Below are 23,004 nucleotides of genomic sequence, written 5' to 3'. Positions count from 1 at the left end.
ATATTGTAAAGGTCTTCTGCTGAGCACTTGTATTTTGAAATCTCTGTGAGAATCCCAGTGGTTTCTCTACCATATCTAATGGCCTTATATAATTGCTGGTGTAATTTTACTTTAAAGCACTTGCAAGAGCTTGCACAGATGTGGGGAGTCATGGATTTGGGGTATAGACTTTATTCCAAAAGAGCACATTGCTAAGATACTTTGGACGAAGCTTCAGAGTGGATTTGTCATGCAGGCTTCCCAGATGCATTGTGTTAGTAGAATCTGTTAGCAATTGGATACATTTTTATTTTTGTGTGCAGTGTGATGGTTTTGAAGAATAACTGAAGATGCACACGTGGAAACTTTAATATCACATGTTTCAATCTGTCACTATCCATTAGGATGACCAGTATCTGGTTAAATCCTGTAACTACACTACTTGTTAAAAAGGACCTGAATTCACTCTGTACATAACTCAATAACCATGTTAGGACATAAACTATGTAAACCACTGTTGCTTGAATTAATTCAGAGACTATGTTTTGGTTATTGCATCTTTTACCGCTAAGTGACTGGAGCATTGCCTACAATATCTGGCTGATCTTAGTTATCATTCACTAACCTTTGTTATTAATTGCAAACCTTAAGAAACCGTTCTTCGTAGTCATGTTGTGATAAGGGTGTTGTTTCTTGAAGGCTGTTGAGCAATATACTCTTCTGGCAGCCGTCCTTGTCATGCCTTGATTTGGTGCTCTCTCCTGCTCCTGCCTGTGCTGCAGACCATTACTAAAACATTCATAGTTGGTAAAAAAAAAATATATATATATATTTCAGCTCTTCAGGACAATTTGTCAGAATGTGTATCAAATCAATGTTCCATAAAGGTTAAAGTCGTTTCTGTACACCTTTATGCATCTGGCAGGCATGGGCGAGTGAACTGCATAATTTCATGTTGCAAGCTGTGTAAGACCACTGTAATGGTACTACCGCAATTTGAAATTGCAATTGGTTACATAATCCCAGAATGATTGGCACAGCTCAATCAACTTTCCACTCTTCTGATTTTAAACTCACAGAATTAATTAATTAGATGGGAGATTCAACTTCACTTTCATGCTTTCAGTTTTCCCCTATAAAGTTACCTTTTGAATCTGCCATGCCTAAAGTGGTTGATCTTTATTCAGTTGCTTCAGTTATTATAAATATGACAGCTCAATATAACTACTGCTGTTTAAAAATGCTTCCTTCATACCTTAGAACAGTTCTTTATATAGTAAATAATTTTCTCAACTCTTAATTCTGTCCTTCGATATGTTAAAATTAATTAAAAGACTGATTCAGAATCAAGCAATTACATTTAAGCCAACAGTTGCTATTTATAGTTCTCCATTAAACTAACCACTTTTTCATGTGAGTGTGCCCATTAGTGCATTACATACCTAGAAATAGTTAATGCCTCCCCAACTCCCATAGTGGACCAGTTTGCCATTTCAGATGTTCTTCTATTAAGTAACTTCAATTAACAAAGAGAGCCTGTCAAAAGAATTGATTATGAGAGTTGACTTTCATCTACTATTGATTGTTTAAAGTAATTTTAATCAATTTTAATCAATTAATCTTTATCTATTGCGATCACAAGGAAGTCTCTTGCTCTGTGCTCTTTCCTCAAAAAATGCATTCAACGTCATTTCCCTATAGCTTAGCCTAGAGAAGAACTTAATGTTTCAGGCAGATGAATTTTCACCTGAAAGTCATTGAACTGAATTGTTAATGCAGCTTCTCTCTCTACAGTTACTGATTGCCCAGCTGTTTTTTTACATAATATTTATTTTTGCATTTTTGAATAAACTCATTAACTATCTTTCCAAATGGAACTGGACTCTAGCTTTTCTTTTGCTTTGGGGTCAGGATAACATGTATTGTGTTTTAGAAGATTCTTGGAGCATTTTATCAGTGGCTTTTTTGTTTAACCCAGTCACTGCATTAATAGACATTCCTTCATAGGTGGGGCATAGAACATAAAAATTGGGATGTTATTGTGCAGTTTTACAAAACACTAGTTAGACCCACTTTGAGCATTATGTGCCGTTCTAGATGGTCACAATACAACAGAGGATACAGTTGTGCTGAAGAGAGTGTGGGTGAGGTTCACCAGGATGTTTCCATAATTGGATGACTTTATAAAACAGAACAGAACAGGAACAGGCCCTTCAGCCTCTGATATTGTGCCCAACTATTTCAGCTAATGATGCCTAATTACACTAAACCCTTCTGCCTACAGGGATCCCTCCATTCTCTGTATATTCATGTGCTTTAGCTATGGGTAGAGTTTGAATACGCTGCACTTGTTCATCCTGGAGCCATGGAGGCTAGAGGCCATAGAGATTGATGTACATAAGAGGCATAGATAGGGTAGATATTCATAATCTTTTCCAGTGTTAGGGGTATCAAAAATGGTGTTGCTTTAAAGTGAAAGGAAGGAGTATTTAATGGGTATTTAAGTGGAACTTTTTTGCATAGAGAGTGATTAATGTCAAGAACTTGTTGTTGGAGGAGGTAGTGGAATCAGATATGATCATAATGTTTCAGAGACACTTAGACATGTATTTGAATAGGCAAGGTACAGAGAATACAGACCTAAATCAGACAAATGGGATTGGAGTAGATAGATAAACATTCAGCATAGACATGATGGGTTGAAGTCTCCTTTTGTGCTGTACCATTCTATGAATTTATGACTATTATTTTTAGGTTTCTCAACTGGTTAAATTGATAGGATATGATGTGTTCATTTCATATCCACTATTTAAAGATATTAGCTGCCACGACATTTGCATTGTTGAAACATGAAAAAAAATGGGAGAGTTCAGATGTTCTTGCAATAATTATGCCTCACAAGAGGGATGTTTTTTTATTTAATTTTCTACAATGCGACAAAACAAAAAAAGTAAAAAATGAAGTTTATACAGTGCAAACAAACATATCAAATGCACAGTTCATAACAATTAAGAAAAAGCACCCATAATAGAATTGGGTAAAGTTAGTTACTACCCAACTCCAAGCCAACCTTACAATGTATAAAAATGTTAATCAGAACTTTTATCATCACAAAGCTGTATTTATGAAAAGAAGGTATATTGCCTACTACCTGAACTATAATATCAAAAAAAACTGTAAATCTTAACTGCAAGAAGCTGGAAGTAAGGGATTTAAATGCAAAAGATAAAAAGGGAGGGGGGATGTACCCTTAATCTAAACAGAAATTATGAAAATATTCAAGAAAAGGTCCCCACACCTTTTGGAACTTTATGTCCAAATTAAGAAGTGAATAATGAATCTTTTCGAAGTCTAAGCAGGACATAATGTCTCTGAGCCATTGAGCATGAATGGGTGGGGCAACATCTCTATACCTAAGGAGGACTGCACGTCTGGCCAAGAGAGAGGCGAAAGACAATGTACGACACTTAGTTGGAGTCAGATGCATGTCAACTTCTCCCGAAGTACCAAAAGAGCAATCAGAGGGTCAGGTTCCAAGTAGCAATTAAGTATTTGAGATAAAGTTTAAAAAAAAACATTTCCCAAATGGTTAAGATTTCATCATATGAACACATGTTGGGAAGAATTAACAGTGAGGGAAAAGTGCAAGACGCGTGGGACCAATTTTGGTTGTATGTTAATTTAGACTTAAATTAGAAGCTTTTTTTCTGTTTCTTAGTTTTATATGTTTTCCTGTCACGGGATGGCTGTATAAATATGCTGTACTGTACCTGCTCTATGATATGCTGTGCTGGTTTGTAAAATAAGAATAAATAATAATAAAAAATTGAATTACAAAAAAAAATCTCCCCAACATTTCTCCAAGCTAGGACAAGCCCAATACATATGAATAAGGGAAGCCTTGCCCCCTTTACACTTATTGCAACTGGGACTAATATCAGGGTAGAACCGCGATAATTTAGTTTTAGACATATGAGCCCTGTGTACAACTTTGAACTGTAAAAGGCACTGGTGAGCACATAGAGAAGTTGAATTAACTGACTTGAAAATTGAATCCCAAACCTTGTCAGACAAAGAAAAATTTAAATCATGCTCCCAGGCAGTTTTAATTTTGTCAAAGGGGCTTGCCTCAACATTGCTAACATATCTTGAATAGTAGAAATTAAACCTGTACCCAATGGATTCATACGAAGAAACAAATCCACAACATTTTTATCGGGCACCTCAGGAAAGTTTGGTATTAAAGGGTTGATAAAATGTCTAATTTGGAGATATCTAAAGAAATGAGTGTTAGGTAAGCCAAACTTTACAGACAATTGTTCAAAAGTTGCCAAGTGCTTATCTATGAAAAGATTTTCAAAGCCCTTTCTGTGCCAAACTAGAAATGTTAAATCCTGAATAGAAGGCTGAAAGAGATGATTATGTAGGATAGGACTAGAGAGAGAGAAACCGTGAAGCCCATGATGTTTTCTGAACTGAGCCCATATTCTCAGAGTGTGTCTGATAACCGGATTAACAACTGATTTAGACAACTGGCAAGGAAGTGTGGATCCAAGAAGCACAGAGATGGAGAGATTCTTATTGGAGTTCAACTCCATTGCCCCCCATATTGGGCAGTCAGACTGATTATAAAAGTAAGATCAAAAGATAAGAGAACATATGTTGGCTGCCCAGTAATATAAATGAAAATTGGGCAAGGCCATACCACCTACCCTTAGGTTTTTGAAGGTGAGCTTTATTTAGTCTGGGACGTTTGCCCTTCCATAAATAGGATGGAATAATAGAATCTAATGAGTCAAAAAAAGATTTAGAAATAAAAACTGGTAAAGATTGAAATGAGTATAAAAATTTGGGAAGGATATACATTTTAACATTAATTTGGTCTATCAGAGACATGGACAAGGGTGACCACTGTGCTAAACTCTGTTTTGTATGATTTAAAAGATTAGTGACATTTTCTCCAAAAAGCCACTTAATTTCTTGTTACTGTAATGCCAAGGTAAGTAAATTGGTTATTTACTACTTTAAAAGGGAGGTTATGAAATTCCAATAATCATGCTTCTCTATTTATTGGAAAGAGTTCACTCTTCTGTAAATTAAGTTTGTACCTGGAAGGCTGGCTAAATTTGTTAAGGAGTGAAAACATTGGGGATAAGGAGGTAGTTGTGTTTGATATAAAAAGTAAAAGATCATTAAGAGAGACTTTGTGCTCAGCACCCCTCCCTTCAAATTCCTGTCAATTCAGCACAACTTTGAAATGCAATCGCCAATGACTCTATGGCCAGATCAAGAAGTAAGGGACTTAAAGGGCACCCTTGCCGGGTGCTGCGTTTAAGATTGAAAGGTTGGGATTGCTGAGAATTAGTCAAGACAGAAGCAGTGGGGTGTGAATATAACAATCTAATCCACGTAATAAAATGTGGTCCAAAATCAAATTTTTCTAAAACCACAAAAAGAGAATTCCACTCCACACGATCAAACGCTTTCTCCACATCTAGAGCAATGTCACATTCAGGAATCCCAGCTGAAGGTGAGTAAAAGATATTAAGTAGATGCCGTATATTAAAAAAAGGGAGACGATTTTTAATAAAACCAGTTTGGTTCAGAAATAATTAAGGGTAGAATGTTCTCCGATCTACGGGCCAGAATTTTAGCCCAAATTTTAACATAAACATTTAGCAATTAAATCGGTCTGTAGGAGGAACACTCTATTGGATCTTTGCCCTTTTTTGCTAAAAGAATGATACATACCTCATTAAATGATGCTGGCAATTTACCATGTTTAAGCGAGTCAGTTAAAGCTAACTTTAGTTGAGCTGAAAGCAATGAGGAAAATGATTTATAGAATTCTGCAGAGAACCTATCAGGTCCAGGAGATTTATCAGATTGCAGTACAGAAATAGCTGTGGATATTTCCTCTAGTGATAATGGTTCATTCAATTTTGCTTTAAGATCAGGAGAAAGCTTAGGAATATTTAAACTATTTCAGAAATGCTCAACAGATTCAGAAGTATAGAGTCGAGAATAGTAATTCTGGAATGTGTCATTAATTTCAGAATGATTCAAGGTAATGTTTCCATTCTCCATTCGAATTTTTGTAATACGTTGATTAACTTTAGGGCATCTTAGTTGGTTGACTAAAAATTTACAGGATTTATCACCATGGATATAAAACCGGCTCTTACTTTCCAAAAGTTGTCGTTCAATTGGGTGAGTGGAAGTAAGGTCAAACTTAGTTTGAAATTCCACTCATTTCTTATACAGCTCTGAATTTTTAGTCTGGGCATATAGTTGGTCTGTTGCTTTAATTTGATTGATCAGATCTAATGGGTCTTTACGGGATTTCTATTCAAATTCACAGAATATGAAATTAATTTTACCCCTTAGGTATCCTTTCGTAGCATCCCAAACAACCTGACTTGAGGTTTCAGAAGACATGTTAGTATTTTAAAAAAAATGTTATCTAGTCCTCCATAAATTTTACAAAATCATTATCTGACAACAAGGTCGGTTTAAAACGCCAATGTTTGTTCATTTGGGGGAAACCAGGAAGAATTATAGACCTGGTCTGAAATCAATATACTCCGATAGTCACAAGAACGAACAGATGGAATCAACTGATTATCAATTAAAAATAATCAATTCCAGTGAAAGTATGATGGACATGTGGAAAAAAAAGAATAATTTCTCACATTTGGATGGAGAAAACGCCATACATCGGAGATACCATAATTAGAAAGGAAAGACTGAATTGATAAAGCAGATTAACTTGTTAATCTAGGAATAGAGGACGATCGATCCAAAACTGGATCTAACCAACAATTAAAATCACCACCCAATATGAGAGAATATGAACTCAGCTCAGGCAATAAAGAGAAGAAACGATCAAAAAACTCCACATCGTCTGAAGTGGGGGCATATAAGTTAGCCAAGACTACCAGTGTGTTGTAAAGTTTCCCAGAGACAATAATAAAACTGTAGCAGTGTGCTACACGCAGCGCTGAAATAACGACACGGAGTCGGTAAACTGCAGTTAAAAAAGATTTTATTCGAACTTCGCAGCCTCGCTTTAAAGCCTCCCTGATCCCGCCCTCCCCGGGCGCGGATGCTGTAGGGGCCACGTATTCACAGTCCTGTTCCGTGCGCGGATGCTGTAGGGGCCACGTATTCACAGTCCTGTCCCGCGCGCGGATGCTGTAGGGGGCACGTATTCACAGTCCCGCACTGGCTTTTCCCTTTGTTGGTGAAGCAGACCTGACGCCCTTTTGGGACTGGCCTTTGTGCCGGCGCGCTGGCTATTTGTGAGCCGGTTCAAGTGCGCTAGGAAGTGGGTCGTCACGTAACCCCCTCCCAGAACCGGCGATACACCCCCCAATGTCCACAGTCTGGGCCAGACCCTGTTTGGGAGGTCGGCCTCTGCGCCGCGGTGCCGGAAGCTCGACCGGTTGCGCCAGGTCCACATGGGCCGGTTTGAGTCGGTCCACCGTGAAAACCTCCTCTCTCCCCCCACCATGGACCCGTTGTTCCTGAGCACCGTAAACGGCCCCTCATAGGGCCGTTGCAGCGGTGGCCGATGCCCGCCCCGTCGTACAAACACAAACTTACAGTTCTGCAGGTCTTTGGGTACGCAGGTCGGGTTCTGCCCATGCTGCGAAGTGGGTTTGGGGGCCAGGTCACCGAGCCTCTCGCGTAGTCTGCCCAGGACTGCTGCGGGTTCTTCCTCGTGCCCCCTTGGGGCTGGTATGAACTCTCCTGGGACGACCAGGGGTGCGCCGTACACCAACTCGGCCGACGAGGTGTGCAGATCGTCTTTGGGCGCCGTGCGGATGCTGAGTAGGACCCAGGGAAGCTCGTCCACCCAGTTAGCTCCTCGCAGGTGGGCCATGAGAGCCGATTTTAGGTGACGGTGGAAACGCTCCACCAGTCCGTTCGACTGTGGGTGGTAGGCAGTTGTGTGGTGCAGCTGTGTCCCCAAAAGGCTGGCCATAGCTGACCACAGGCTGGAGGTGAACTGGGCGCCTCAGTCGGAGGTAATGTGGGCCGGTACACCAAAGCGGGATACCCAGGTGGCGATCAGCGCCCGGGCGCAAGATTCGGAGGTGGTGTCGGTGAGCGGGATCGCCTCTGGCCATCTGGTGAACCGGTCCACGATAGTCAGGAGGTGCCGCGCTCCACGTGACACTGGCAGGGGGCCCACGATATCCACATGAATGTGGTCGAAACGCCGGTGGGTGGGGTGGAACTGCTGCGGCAGAGCTTTGGTGTGCCGCTGCACCTTGGCCGTCTGGCAGTGCATGCACGTTTTGGCCCATTCACTGACCTGCTTGCGGAGTCCGTGCCAAACGAACCTGCTGGAGACCACCCGGATGGTAGTGCGGATGGAGGGGTGCGCTAAGTTGTGAATGGAGTCGAAAACGCGTCACCGCCAATTTGCTGGGACAACGGGACGGGGTTGGCCGGTGGTGACGTCACAGAGTAGGGTCCTCTCACTTGGGCCTACGGGGAGGTCCTGGAGCTGCAAACTGGAGACTGCGGCTCTGTAACCAGGGATCTCCTCGTCTGCCTGCTGCGCCTCTGCCAGCACTTCAATGTCTACCCCTTGAGAAAGGGCATGAATGTTAGGCCGAGAGAGTGCGTCCGCCACAACATTGTCCTTACCCGAGACGTGCCGGTCATCCGTCGTGTATTCAGAGATGTACGACAGATGGCGCTGCTGGCGGGACAACCAGGGATCGGACACCTTCGTAAAGGTAAGCGGTTTGTGGTCCGTGAACGCGGTGAAGGGCCTACCTTCTAAGAAGTACCTGAAATGCCGGATTGCCAGGTATAGCGCCAACAGTTCCCGGTCGAAAGCACTGTATTTGAGCTCAGGTGGTCGCAGGTGTTTGCTGAAAAACGCCAGGGGTTGCCAGCGACCCGCGATGAGTTGCTCCAGTACCCCACCGACTGCCGTGTTAGATGCGTCCACTGTGAGGGCGGTAGGGACGTCCATTCTGGGGTGCACTAGCATCGTGGCGTTTGCCAAGGCTTCTTTTGTTGTAATGAAAGCGGCGGCGGACTCCTCATCCCAGGTAATGTCCTTGCCCAGACCCGACATCAGGGCAAACAGGAGGCGCATGATTCGGGCAGCTGAAGGGAGGAAGTGGTGGTAGAAATTTACCATACCCACAAATTCCTGAAGGCCTTTGATTGTGGTGGGTCGGGGAAAATGGTGGACTGCGTCTACCTTAGCGGGCAGAGGAGTTGCCTCGTCTTTAGTAATCCTGTGGCCCAGGAAGTCGATGGTGTCGAGCCCGAACTGGCATTTGGCCGGGTTGATTGTTAGACTGTATTCACTCAGTCGGGCGTAGAGTTGACGGAGGTGGGACAGATGCTCCTGACGACTGCTGCTGGCTATGAGGATGTCGTCCAAATAGATGAAAGCGAAGTCCAGGTCGCGTGAACCCTCTCGACCAGCGGTGAGTACTTATTACTCCTCGCATGTTTACGTAGCAGCACTGGCCCCGGGGACGTCAGCCAAACTGGCAGGGTGGTCCCAGTGACAGACTTCCTGGGAAAAGAGAATAAGCGTTCGTGAGGGGTGGCATTAGTGGACGTACACAACAGGGAGCGGATAGAGTGGAGTGCCTCAGGGAGGACCTCCTGCCATCGGGAGACCGGCAACCCTTTTGACTTAAGGGCTAAAAGTATGGCCTTCCACACTGTGGCATTCTCCCTCTCCACCTGGCCATTCCCCCGGGGATTATAACTCGTGGTGCGACTAGTAGCAATGCCCCTAGCTAGCAGGAACCGGCGCAACTCGTCACTCATAAAGGAGGACCCTCTATCACTGTGGACATAGCAGGGATATCCGAACAGAGTGAAGAGCTGGCGCAGGACTTTTATGACCGACGTGGTAGTAGTGTCGGGGCAGGGAACGGCAAAGGGGAATCGCGAGTACTCGTCAATAATACTGAGAAAGTAGACATTGCGGTCGGTGGAGGGAAGGGGGCCCTTAAAGTCAACACTCAGTCGCTCAAAAGGGCGGGTGGCCTTGACAAGCTGCGCAGGGTCAGGACGGTAGAAGTGCGGTTTGCACTCAGCGCAGATCTGGCAGTCCCTGGTCATCGTCCTGATGTCCTCCAGGGAGTACGGCAGGTTCCGGGCTTTAATGAAATGATAAAATCGGGTGACCCCCGGGTGGCAAAGTTGGGCATGAAGGGCATACAGCTGGTCGAGCTGGGCACTAGCACACGGTCCCCGGGATAGGGCATCAGAGGGTTCATTGAGCCTGCCAGGTGGAGAGTTCTATTCTCCATCGCAAAATTTTATCATTTTTGATTTTGCCCCGCTGTTGGTTGCTGAACATGAACGCAACCGAGCGCTGGTCGGTCAGCAAGGTGAACCTTCTGCCGGCGAGATAGTGCCTCCAGTGCCTAATAGCTTCCACTATGGCTTGGGCTTCTTTCTCCACCGCGGAGTGCCGAAGTTCAGAGCCTTGAAGGGTACGAGAAAAAAACGCCACTGGTCTGCCTTCCTGATTGAGGGTAGCAGCCAGCGCGACGTCAGAGGCGTCACTCTCTACTTGGAAGGGAATGGTCTCGTCCACCACATGCATCGTTGCTTTGGCAATGTCCCCTTTAATGCAGCTGAAGGCCGCGCGGGCCTCGGCAGAGAGGGGAAAGGTGGTAGACTTGACCAGGGGGCGGGCCTTGTCTGCGTAATGGGGAACCCATTGGGCGTAATAGGAAAAAAAAACCCAGGCACCGCCGGAGGGCCTTGAGAGTAGTGGGAAGAGGGAGTTCTAACAGGGGGCGCATACGGTCGGGGTCAGGGCCAATGACCCCGTTCTCCACGACATACCCAAGGATAGCGAGTCATGTGGTTCTGAACACACACTTGTCCTTGTTATAAGTGAGGTTCAAAGCTTCGGCCACTTGGAAAAATCGGAGGTTGGCGTCATGATCCGACCAGTCGCGACCACAGATGGTGATGTTATCTAGATAGGGAAATGTGGCCTTCAGTTTGTACTGGTCCACCATCCGGTCCATCTCCCTCTGGAAGACTGAGACCCCATTTGTGACACCAAATGGGACGCGCAGAAAGTGATAGAGCCTGCCACCCGCCTCGAAGGCGGTGTAGGGGCGGTCCTCTGGGCGGATGGGGAGCTGGTGATAAGCGGATTTCAGATCAATTGTCGAGTACACCTTGTACTGAGCTATCTGGTTGACCATATCCGCGATGCGGGGTAGGGGGTACGCGTCAAGCTGCGTGAATCTATTGATGGTCTGGCTGTAGTCCACAACCATCCTATTTTTCTGCCCAGTCCGATCAACGACCACCTGGGACCGCCATGGGCTTGTGCTCGGCTCAATGATCCCCTCCCTGAGCAGCCGCTGCACCTCTGAATGAATAAAGGCCCTGTCCCCCGCACTGTACCTCCTACTTTTAGTTGCCACAGGTTTACAGTCGGGGGTCAGGTTGGTGAACAGTGATGGGGGAGGGATCTTGAGGGTGGAGAGGTTGCAAATAGTGTCAGCAGCACAGCTATCGGCATGGTGCTGGGCGGGATGTGTGGTTCGGTGTGTATGTGCGTGTGGTAACGGAGTATATGGCGAAGTCCCACCAAACTGAGGATTCCTGACAGTGAGTGGTGGGAGGGGCCCGTCATATGCCATAGTCACACTTTTGAGATGGCTCTGGAAGTCCAGGCCCAACAGCACAGGTGCGCACAGTCGAGGCATGACCAGGAACGCAAAGTTCCGATATTCTGTGCCCTGCACCACCAATGTCGCTACACAACCCACCCGGATGTCCGTGGAATGCGACCCAGAAGCCAAGGTGATCTTCTGACGTACCGGCCGTGTCACGAGTCCACAGCGTTTCACTGTGGCCGGGTCATTACTGACTTAAGAAAGGTCAGAAAAAAAGGAGAAAAAAAAGTACTTCTCCACCGATATAAGTAATCAGACCAAACCAGAGGGAGTCGAAGCCACAGGGAGGTCATCAATAAATTTCTGAGCTTCTGAAGCTGAGTTAAACCACTTTTTGCCTCCACTAGTAAGAATTATTCGGAGGTGAACTGGAAATCGAAGCGAAGGCCTGAATCCGCGATTATATAATTCTTTCATGACTCCTTTAAACTTGGCTCACAGACTCAGAGCTTGGGAAGCATAGTCCTCGACAACACAAATTGGTTGACTCTTATATTCCAACTCCCCTCTCCGACAGGCTTCCTTAATGAGGAGATCTTTAGTCTGATAGCAATGGAAACAAATAATTACTGGACGTGGCCTGTGTCCCGACTCCGGGATAGGTCCTAAAGTGCGATGAGCTCTGTCTATCTTGGGCAGAGTCAGAAGTATTTTATTCCTGAAGATCTCACATAGCAGAGTAGAGAAAAATTCAATGGGGGATCCATGTTCAATGATCTCTGGCAAGCCGAGAATATGTTGATTTTGACATTTGCTCCGACTTTCCAAATCAGTAACTTCGGATGATAGCTTGCTGTTATGATCTCTCAAGTCAGAACAAACGCTTTCTAGCTCTTTAAAATGGTGGTCTAACATATCTGTGGCAGACTCAAGATGTGATAAGTGTTGGGCATGATCCTCCACTATGGACCTAATATAATCCAATTTCAAACCCACTGAACTGTTAGAAGACTTAAATTCAGCTATTATCTCCTGTCAGTGCTGCTCCAAAATCGAGATAATGAAATCTCGATTTCATTATCAAGGGGCCAGTGGCAGGAACTTCTTTCTTCCCCAATTTGGTGGCCTTTGAAGCCAAGGTAAAACAGGTGTATTCACAGGCAGAAGGGAGAATAAAAAGTTTAACAGTTTGGAGTGAAAAAAGGGAGAGGAGGAGTGTAGAGATAAGAAATAAAATGGAGCGATAGCTTTTAGCGACTAAATCATTTCCATCTTGACCAGAAGTCCAAGAGGGGTGTTTAAGTTTGTTCAGGTCATGGGTATTTGTTTTCCCTGATGTTTGGAGGAAGACATTTGTAGTAAGAACAAAATTCTATGAATGGAAGTTGCTATTGGTTTGGATTCATTGTCAAGTGAGTAGTGGTTCAGTGACTGAAGTAGACCAATAAAAGGGATCCTTACATCTCGCAGATTGGATGGTGAAGCTACTAAATTTTCAGATTGTCTGGAAGACCCAGCTTTAGATTACTCTTCTAGCACTGGCTGGCTGAGTTGCAACAGGAAAGAAACTGAACATCACCTTAGCTATCCCAGTAATTTGCAGATTGTTACACTATCCCACAAACTCCTAGGAGGAATGATGTCCACAGCCATGAAGCAAAAGCTTGCTAGCAAATTCAGGTTGCATGATCCAGTCTCCACTATGGTACCCAGGCATTGGACAAATTCTTGTGCTATGGTGAAGCAAAAACATTGGCATTCAGATCCTAATAACACAAAACCTTAAGTTGAAGAATTATGCTTGTTTTACTCTTTTTAAACTCTACAGATTCATTGATATTTTTCATGGGCTTACTGTACAAAACTGCAGAACTCTCCAATTCCACCCACTCCCCCCCTTGCTCTCTCCTTTCAATCCTGCTCCACTCCTCCCATTTCAGTCTGCTTTACCATCCCCACCCACCTTCCCTTCTGTGAAACACAGTATCCACACCGCTTCCCCTCCCCCCTTCCCTTTTCTGGTTCTAATTCCATCTGCCATTCACCTTGCCCTTAATAATTCCGAATATCACCTCCCTTATTTGTCAGATTCTATCACTGGTGGCCTTTATGTTCTTTCTTATCACCCCCCAGCAGCTATCTCCACCTTCATCCCCCTCTCCTAGAGCTCCACTCCTTCTTGTTCCTCTCTGCTTCCATCTACCTCTATTTGTAGCACCCAGACCAGCCACTGTTCTGAGCAGGAAATTCTTACACAGCCTGAAAACTGTATGGCGCTTTAGTAAGACATTATATAAAAGAAAATTCCATCTGCGTGCCAACAAAGGCTCTGTGTGCGGGAGCATTTGAGTTACTGTGCAGCCATGCACATGCGCAGCTTAAAGCTTCAGTGCTTTCTCACTGAAAATGCCGCTCAGACTACTAAATTCTTCTTATTCGGTGCACTGTTTTCCACTATATTACTGTGAATAATCTTTGCCTGTACTTAACTTTAATCAGATTTTTTAAAAATGCGTGATGTGTAAAATACAGAACATCTTCCTCCATTTAACATCTTGATGCAGTTTTGTTGTTTCCTTGTAAACATTATCACAATAAGTTGCTGTGCACTGTCTTCATAAACACCTGCACACCACTGAATGAATAAATAAATATTAATATTGATGCTCTGACTATAAAACTTAAACTGTGCATAACAGTAAAAGAGTTTAGTGGCATGGGTGACTATCATTGGTGCTTGATACTTTAATAGATAATGTACAGTAGCAGTTCTGATTATATCTATTAGCAACTACTGTCTCTTAAAATTTAACTTGTATTTAAAGTATCTTGGAATACGAGGATCTAAAAATTGTTTTGCAGTTGCATGGAAGTATCATTGGATTGTGCAGGCAGGTTTGAGGGCTGAGTCACAACCATTTTTGGGTCTTGGGTCTCATGAGACAGATTTGCAGTAGCTTCTTGAGAATTCAATAGTGTAGAGAAGATAAATTTCTCAGAGAGATCCAAGGATTGGGGATGATTAAGAGAAAGGGAAGAGCTGTTGAGTGAGAAGCCAATAATATTCCTTGGCACTGGGATGAGGCCAGGAGCAGCACTCTTGCAATGGGAAAACAAGAAATGACATGTATTGGAAAGCATGTACTTTCAAAACAAGAAAGGACATGTAATAATGTAGCATCTTTAAGTTAAAACCAATTAACACCAAGTGAAATACTGTTGAATTGTCGTCACATAATGAAGAGAACAATTGAGAGAGGGAGATGATCATAATTGACCTTATAAAAATGCAGCAATTGTTGGTAAGCACGTTGTCATCAATACCCAGTTGTTGTGCCTTCCTTTCTGCCACCAACTACATTTTCAGGCTTTATTGCATCTCTCTGATTGTAGCTGGTCACTCTGTCTAACTGGGCTCTGGGTGATGAAAGCATTTACAGGATTGTGCCATCCTTTATATGAAACTGTCGGGATAATAAATCACAAGAAATGTATCAACACTAGTTCCCACCCCCACCATTTTCAACTGTTATGCACCTGCTTTTTCCCTGAGTTATTAACATATCAAACAATTCACTACCCACTTATGCATCTCACAACAGATTGAAGTGAATAACACGTTCCCACTGAAGTCCCATTCCTTTTTAACCCTTGTGTGTATTGTGATACTGGCTCCCAGTTAGGCACTGCCCTGATTTAAATATTTTGATCCGAGTTTTCAAATATTTCAATGTTCTTATTGTCTGTAGACCTCTTCCATCTTGTGGTTCTGTAAAGTCTCTGTGCCTCTTCAGATAGGGCTTCATTGCTATTTTCATTATTCTTTTATTGTCAGTTGTATCATCTGCAAACTGAGGCTTAAGCTCTGAATTCCCTTCTTAAGCCTATCCACTTTTCCTCCTCTGTCACAAAGGTTTTGTTCACCTTTCTTGTACATAGTTAAATGGCTTGTTAATTAGTTTTTAATGTTTTTCTGAAACACTTTGGGTTGTTCTACCGTCTTAACAATCCAGTAATGTTTCATGACAGCTCAATTTTGTTACACTGACATAATCAATGATTCACCAGCATGGCCATGGAAAATGTTCATCACAACGCTATAGCCCACATGAACACAAACAGATCTCTATTTATTGTTCATGATGATTTAGAACATCACATTTTGCTGCATCCTAAATAGCTATTGTAATGCTTTCATTTGAAACCAACAATCTGTGCAGACGCTCTCCAAGATAAATAACATCACATGAATGAAAATACTGATACCCTTGCTATCTAGGAAAGAAGCAAAGCGTAGATACAAGAAGACACGGGCAAGTGTCTTCAGCCTGAGAACATTGCAAAGGAAATGTAATTTGGCGCATTGTTTAATGGAAAAGAGGGACTATCATAGGAGATAGAGGAAGTCCATCCTACAGCTATGGGAGGAATAAATCAAAGATGAATTTGTGCAGCAGCACTTAGTTGCTAGATTAGCAACCAGAGTACTCAGCTATTGACCCAGAGAACTGAGTTAGAATCTGACCAGGGTGTTTGGGAAACTTACACTTAAGTGGTTAAATTAGTCTGTTTCAGTAATAGCATCCATGAAAATACCAGATTGTTGTCGAATCCCATCTGGTGCATTAATATCCTACAGGGATGAAAATCTGCCATCAGTACATGGTCTGAACTGCATGTGGCCCCAGACAATATTGCTGATTTTAAACTGCCTGCTCAGTTCAGAGCATCTAAGGATGGACCAAAATGCTAGTGATGACCAAATCCTGTGACTGAATAGCAAATAATGTGAAAAGACTTGTTTCAATTGTGTTTCAGGTATGTACCCAAGTTACATTTTGACCAAGCTGGTTATCCCTGTGAGGAGGATCAATTTTTCATTCTTCTCTACATCACTTTCATTACTATGGATGCCCAGTCTTTGTAATGCTTTAACCTGTGCTATTAGAAGGAAACAACAAATGTGTTAGTAATAACAAAATACAAAAAAACATATCTATTATTATAAAATACATATTTAGAATATCCTTATGCATTTTGTGCAGAAAATAAATGTAGAATGTTAAGTGCAGGAAATCTGGAAAATGGTATTGCAGATGAAACAGTTGAAGATAGTTTTTAAATAAGAATGCGCAGAGCATTTTTATAACAGCCAACTTTTTGTAATTTTATTTTAGAGATAAACAAGGTGGATTGATACAACCCAGAAACTTCAAACACTTCAAGAAAACTAAAGATATTAAAGAAAATGAAACACCTCTTCAAGGTCAAGTTTAAAACTGCTTAACACAAAAGCATAACGTACAACAGAGAACAACTAACACGTTTATTAGAATCATTTACTATGATTTTATACTTAATAAAGTTCAATCTTTCCAAAGATCTGTTTTCTTTTCGCTATTATGTAAGATCTACTTGTTTTATATTGCGATTAAAAGTAATATATTTGTTGGAAAGCACTTTAGGACATTTTGAAGATTCTTTAAAGCAATATAAAATGAACATAGTGAGGGAATCCAAGACAAATGATCATCATCTGTGGTCACTAGAAAATACAAAATGTAAAATTAGAAAGTGACTTATTTACCCAGAAACCAGTGAGAAATTGGAACTTGCTATCAGATAAAATAGTTGGAGTAAGTAGTGATGAAACCTTTAAACAGAACTATAAGTAATATGAGGGAAAGGAATAGAAGCTTATAACAACAAGGTTAACTGAAGTAGAGGGAAGAGTCTTGTGCATGATCCAGTTAGGCTGAATGGCTTGTACTTCTGTTGTAGATAGATAGATAGATAGATAGATAGATACTTTATTCATCCCCATGGGGAAATTCAACTTTTTTCCAATGTCCCATACACTTGTTGTAGCAAAACTAATTACATACAATCTTAACTCAGTAAAAAATATGATATGCATCTAAATCACTATCTCAAAAAGCATTAATAATAGCTTTTAAAAAGTTCTTAAGTCCTGGCGGTTAAATTGTAAAGATCTCATGTTAATCTATCCTTTGACTTCAAGACAGCCAGCTTTTGTTGAAATCTTCAAGTTTATAAATTGAGTTTTTAGATGTATTGAAATTAAGTGCACCAATTAAAACATTTACTACAGTCTCTTTAGTCTTTTAAATGAGCATGAGAAAAGTTACCCAAACACTGCTTATGGGTGTGTGTGTGTGTGTTTTCTCCCTTTTATAACTTAGAGTCTGATTGGAAATTTTTATAACTTTATAAGATTTATTTTACTTCAACTTATTTGAGAAATAATTTCAATTTTTGTGTTGAACATTACACATTGTTTCACCTACTGATGCCATTTAATTTCAAATTTTTTGTGCATTTTTTTGATCCAATCAAAAAGAAAAATGATTTGTCCAGTTAATGTAGTGGCCACACTGGTAGTATTGTCTGTGTCAGGGCAATTATTTTGCACCAGCAGCTTGAAAGTTTCCATTCTGTAGTAATTCTCATTAATGTGAAACAGGCACTTAGCAGCGAATGTTTGGTAACTTTTCTCAGACACTTGGGACCAGACAAGCATCCATGACTAATGAGCTGCAGTTAACAATAGCTGCATGACAATCTAGTGTATTTGTGGAAATGTCTTAGATTTGTGTTCAATGAATAGGCAGAGAAATTGTATACTGGAATGGTATTTCCTTGATGATGTCATTATGTTATTATTATTACTTCCTCTGACTTTGTAATAAATGCTTCGTAGTCTCAACTAAATGCATTTTACTATTAAGCAACAAATAAATTACTACTCAAACTAATTATTACTGGCCGACTCATTTTACAAAAGAAAATCAAGTTACCAAATACTGAGTGCAAGCTGTGTCCCTAAGTACGACGGTTCAGAATCAGAATCAGAATCAGGTTAATATCACCGGCATATGTTGTGCAGTTTGTTGACTTTGCGCAGCAGCACATAATAATAGTAAAAAAGTATGATTCACATACAACAGAATACATCACATTGCTATAATGTAATTTTAGCATTAGTATTACATTGTACAGTGACTTGAGTGAAGATACAGCAGAGGGAAAGGAAGGAAGCAAGAGACTGGACAAAGGTCATAAATTAGTTTGCAATAAATTCTGGGGCAAACCTGTCTGGCTCACTGAGGTAGGATTAATCAGGAAAGCTTAAGAACTAGGAGCAGATTGGCTTTCTGGGCTTTCAAGTCTCCAACATTCTACCTCAGTGCTATTTACATGCATTCCTTGATATCCAGATATCTGTTAAACTCTGTTTTCAATTAATTCAATAACTGATGCTCTATTCTCTCTGGAGAATTCCAAAGATTGATCATGTTTGGTGAAGAATTTTTTCATCATGTTATTATGAGAGACTGATTCCTGGATTGCAAGACCTCAGCCCGGGGAAACATCTTCCCTACATCCAGCCAATTAGACCCTGTAAGAATTTTATAATTTTGAATGAAATCACCTCCTTCTAATTATTACAGAGTACAGACCTACATACTCAATTTCTCCTCATTGGGCAAACCCACCACTCTAGGAACAAGTCCGGTGAATCTTTGTTTCATATAACAGCTACTAAATGTTTTTTTCTGTCTCCGATCTACCAGGGGACTTGGTAATCTGATCTTTTTTGATGCTCGTACAGTCGCTCCTTTTCTCCACTGGAGTTTTCTATCTCTAAAACTTAGTCACTTAGTTCTGAGTCAGGAATTAAATGCTGAATGAAACAAGGTGAGTGGAGATTCATATTGAGCGTAAGCATCATTTTATTTTATTTAGAGATACAACACAATAACAGGCTCTTCACTGCCCAATAACACCCATCCAGCCAATTAACCTACTAACATGTACAGTACATCGTTTGAATGTGGCAGGGAACCAGAGCATTCAAAGGAAGCCCACACAGTCACAGGGCAAAGATATAAACTCCTTACAGACAGAGGTGGAATTGAACCCGGGACGCAGACCTGTAATAGCGCTACGCCAACTGCTAAGCTACCATCCCACATCCAGTCACTGTGGACCAACTGAAGTGAAAAACAAGAGATTCTGCAGATGCTGAAAACCTTGAGTAACCAACAAAACTCAGGAGGAACTCAGCAAGTCAGGCAGCAATATGGAGGGAAATAAACAGCATTTTAGGCTGAGCCCTTCTCCATTTATTCACCTCCATAGATGTTGCTGGAATTGTTTCTCCAGCATTTTGTACGTTTTGTTCAATGAGATGTGAGATTTGTTTCTAAGTTGTAAATTCTGTGCAGTTGTACTTAAGTTTGCAGTTCATCTTAACTGTATACGTATGGTACCTGTCTTAATATCTGTGTCTCCACAAATAGTGTTACCACAAATAGAAACAAAAATATATCTATAAATTAATTCATTTCACTGGAACAATTCAAAGGTATAACTTCAAATGGAAAGTGAATTGCATTCTGTCATATTGTCTTCCAAAGAATTTCAGAGTAACATTTACTGAACTGCAGAGTAAATTAATGCTGTCCTCCAACTACATTGCATTTTCTGTGTGTCACTTGTTGTTCAGTGACTACGATTAAGCTCTTGATCCTCTTTAAGCTTCCTCTCAGCTGTCATTTATAACTGGCCTTTGCCATGATTCAGACTTGGGAATTTCCCTATCTAGGAAATCTCAAGTGAAATACTGTGGATGCTGGCAGTATGAAATGAAAGCAGAAAATGCAGATCAGGCAGCACCTGTGGAAAGAGGAACGAGTTCACATAACTAAAATTCTGCCCCGATGCTGTTACGAATGTGCCCCAACTCTGAGGGGCCGAAGGGTACAAAGTAGCCCCCTCCTTTTTGAGAATCGCAAGATCGCTATTAATTCAGGTCTGGGGACCCAGGAAATGAGAGAGAGAATCCTCAAGGGTTTGGAATGTGTGTCCTGCCCTCAGCGAGACAAAGCCACGGATACCGGCCATTGTCTCTTGGAGACGGAATTGTGTATTGAGTACTGTACTATTCATTGAAGCCCTCAGGGAATGACCAGAGTGGGCTGGTTGAGGGATTGCATCATCCCAACCTGATTGACATCTGAGACCCCGTGAGTAAGGATAAAAGAGGGTCTGGGGAACAACCCCTTCAGACGCACCAGGAGAAACGCTAGAAATCCCATGATAGCGTTTAATAGCGACAGCCGGTGGAGGGTCCACGTGTGTCCTTTCCCGTTGCCGGGATTGGGGCCTTACCACGGAAGACGGCTTAGCTAAAGAAGAGACCACCACCAACGAAATTTCGAAGGATCGACATCATAAAAAGGAAAAGCTGGCAAGTTCTAAAAATCTCTCTTGACTCCAACCAAAAGGCTGAAGCCTGTATGAACTGAATGACTTTTATATTTCCATCGGACAATACATTATCCCCTAGACAACGATAGAGCTTATTTCTTATTGGTTATTATTATACCCACACTTTTAGAGTTAGTATTGACAACGTATATTATCTGTATGTTTGCATTGATATTATTTTTGTGTATTTTTACCAATAAATATTGTTAAAAATAGTACCATCAGACTTCGACGGACCTCTCTATCTTTGCTGGTCAGTGACCCAGTTACGGGGTACGTAACAATGCAATGATAATGCTGCATCTTATCCATAAGTCCCAATGGAAGTCCCATTTACAAGTGCAGTCATTGGTCTAAATTAGTGTTTGCATTTCCTGCTCATACGTATTCCCAAATGCTCCTGTGGACTCCCAGGGCAGCAGAATATGTAACTGAGCCTGTGACTAAGTTTTAATCATTTTAATTGAACTTTAGTATGCAGGTACTATTTTTAAAATTGAAGTATATTTATGTTTTTAAATAATTTTTTTTGTGTTTCAAATTTTACTGATTGTGAAATCAAAGACACCCCATAAAGGAGTGACTGTACTGACAGTTTTTGGAGCCCATGAACTTTGGGGAGTGGGGCTTCTCCAGCTGTCGAAGTGGTTCCATGAGTACTATCTGCTACCTTTTTTTGGCTGTGTCCCATTTTGAGCTTGTATTTTTGTTTTGTTTTCAAATAGATTTATTAAAATACCAACAATGAAAAAATATCAAATGAAGTCATCTGTATCCAGAATCTGCTGTGCCCATTGATAGTAGAAAGCCTTGTGTAAAGCAGTGGATATTGTGTGCTCCCTCTCCAGGGACAGCCAGGCTGAAACATAACATTGAAAAGGCGTAGGCAATCAGGATGATCTTCCTGTGCAGGCTATTCTCTGGACTTGAAAACCTTCGACATGGATAGATTTAAAGCGGTGTTGATATGCTCTTGATTGGTAAGGGCATCAAAAGTTATGTAAAGAAAGCAGGTGAATGGGGTTGAGAGGAAACATAAATCAGCTATGTTCAAGTGGCAGAGCAGACTCCATGGCCAAGTAGTCTAATCCTGCTCCTATATATTATGATCTTTCCAGAGCCAGGAGCAAACCAATGCAGAAGTTCACTGGATGAAAAACTTAAGCCAAAATGCAACCAGCATTTTAGGAGCTTTATCTTTGTACAGTGTATACAGTATTCAAAGGGAGACTACAACTTCTCAACCACCAAAATTACAGGCAGGTATGGAGTCTGCAGGGTTGGCACAGATGGCATTTCCAAGAGATGGCTTGTATTATGTGGGACTGGCTCACAAGGAAGGTTTCAAAGTATGGGTTGAATGATTGGTTCCACCCCAGTGGTGGTCAAACCTTCAGGATTGCTGCATCCCCGTCACTACAGTGTCAGATCTCCTGGAGGCATAGCTATAAACTTGGTGCTGTGCAATTTGTTCCTCTCAGATGTGCTGATGGCTGAGCTCCTGAGGGAAGATTATACCAAGACCACGCTAGTATAACTAGATTGCTTTTTTCCCTGGGGAGGGGGGCAACAAATGATCTGCCCCGATGCTTCCAGATTCAGAACCTTCCATCAGGGATGGAAATGATGGAGATTAAGAGGTTTTAAATGGCAGACAAAAGGGAAAGGGGTTGAGAGAGCACAAAAGAAGATCAATTTGTCTTTTCCTCTGGATTCCAGCATCCGCGGCCTTTTATGTCTCCCTTCACCAAGATGTTGCATGAAGTGGTGTCTTCAATCATGAAGAGAGACTGCACTAATGGGTTTGTCTTTCTTGGAGCAGAAAAGGTTGTGGGGAGCTGGGAGCCTGAGAGAAGTACTGTATACAAAATTATAAAGGGACATAAATAGGGTAGATATTAGGGCAATATTCCCCTGAGCAGAGGTGCCAAAAACTGTACAGCAATGGAGCAAGAAGTTAGAGGGAATCTGATGAGAAATAGTTTCCATTTGTAAATCTGGAACACTGAGTGAGCAGTGGAAGCAGGTACCAACTTTTAATGCCTCAACATTTGAATGAGCACTTGAATTACTGTTGCATAAAAGGATATAGATCAAA

General features: G+C 41.8%; 1 protein-coding gene across 1 annotated transcript in view; it reads left to right on the top strand.

The window, feature by feature from the left end:
• Window positions 1-18,373, top strand: part of ropn1l (rhophilin associated tail protein 1-like) — a 95,040-nt gene extending 76,667 nt beyond the window's left edge. The window contains exon 6 of the mRNA XM_073024080.1: window positions 16,790-18,373. Within this exon, the coding sequence (XP_072880181.1) occupies window positions 16,790-16,889 (100 nt within the window). The 3' untranslated portion in view covers window positions 16,890-18,373. The remainder of the gene's footprint in view (window positions 1-16,789) is intronic.
• The last annotated feature ends 4,631 nt before the right edge of the window (window positions 18,374-23,004 follow it).

Source organism: Hemitrygon akajei, chromosome 20 (assembly GCF_048418815.1).
Source record: "Hemitrygon akajei chromosome 20, sHemAka1.3, whole genome shotgun sequence".
NCBI classification, from domain to species: domain Eukaryota; kingdom Metazoa; phylum Chordata; class Chondrichthyes; order Myliobatiformes; family Dasyatidae; genus Hemitrygon; species Hemitrygon akajei.
This window is presented reverse-complemented; position numbering and strand designations above follow the sequence as displayed.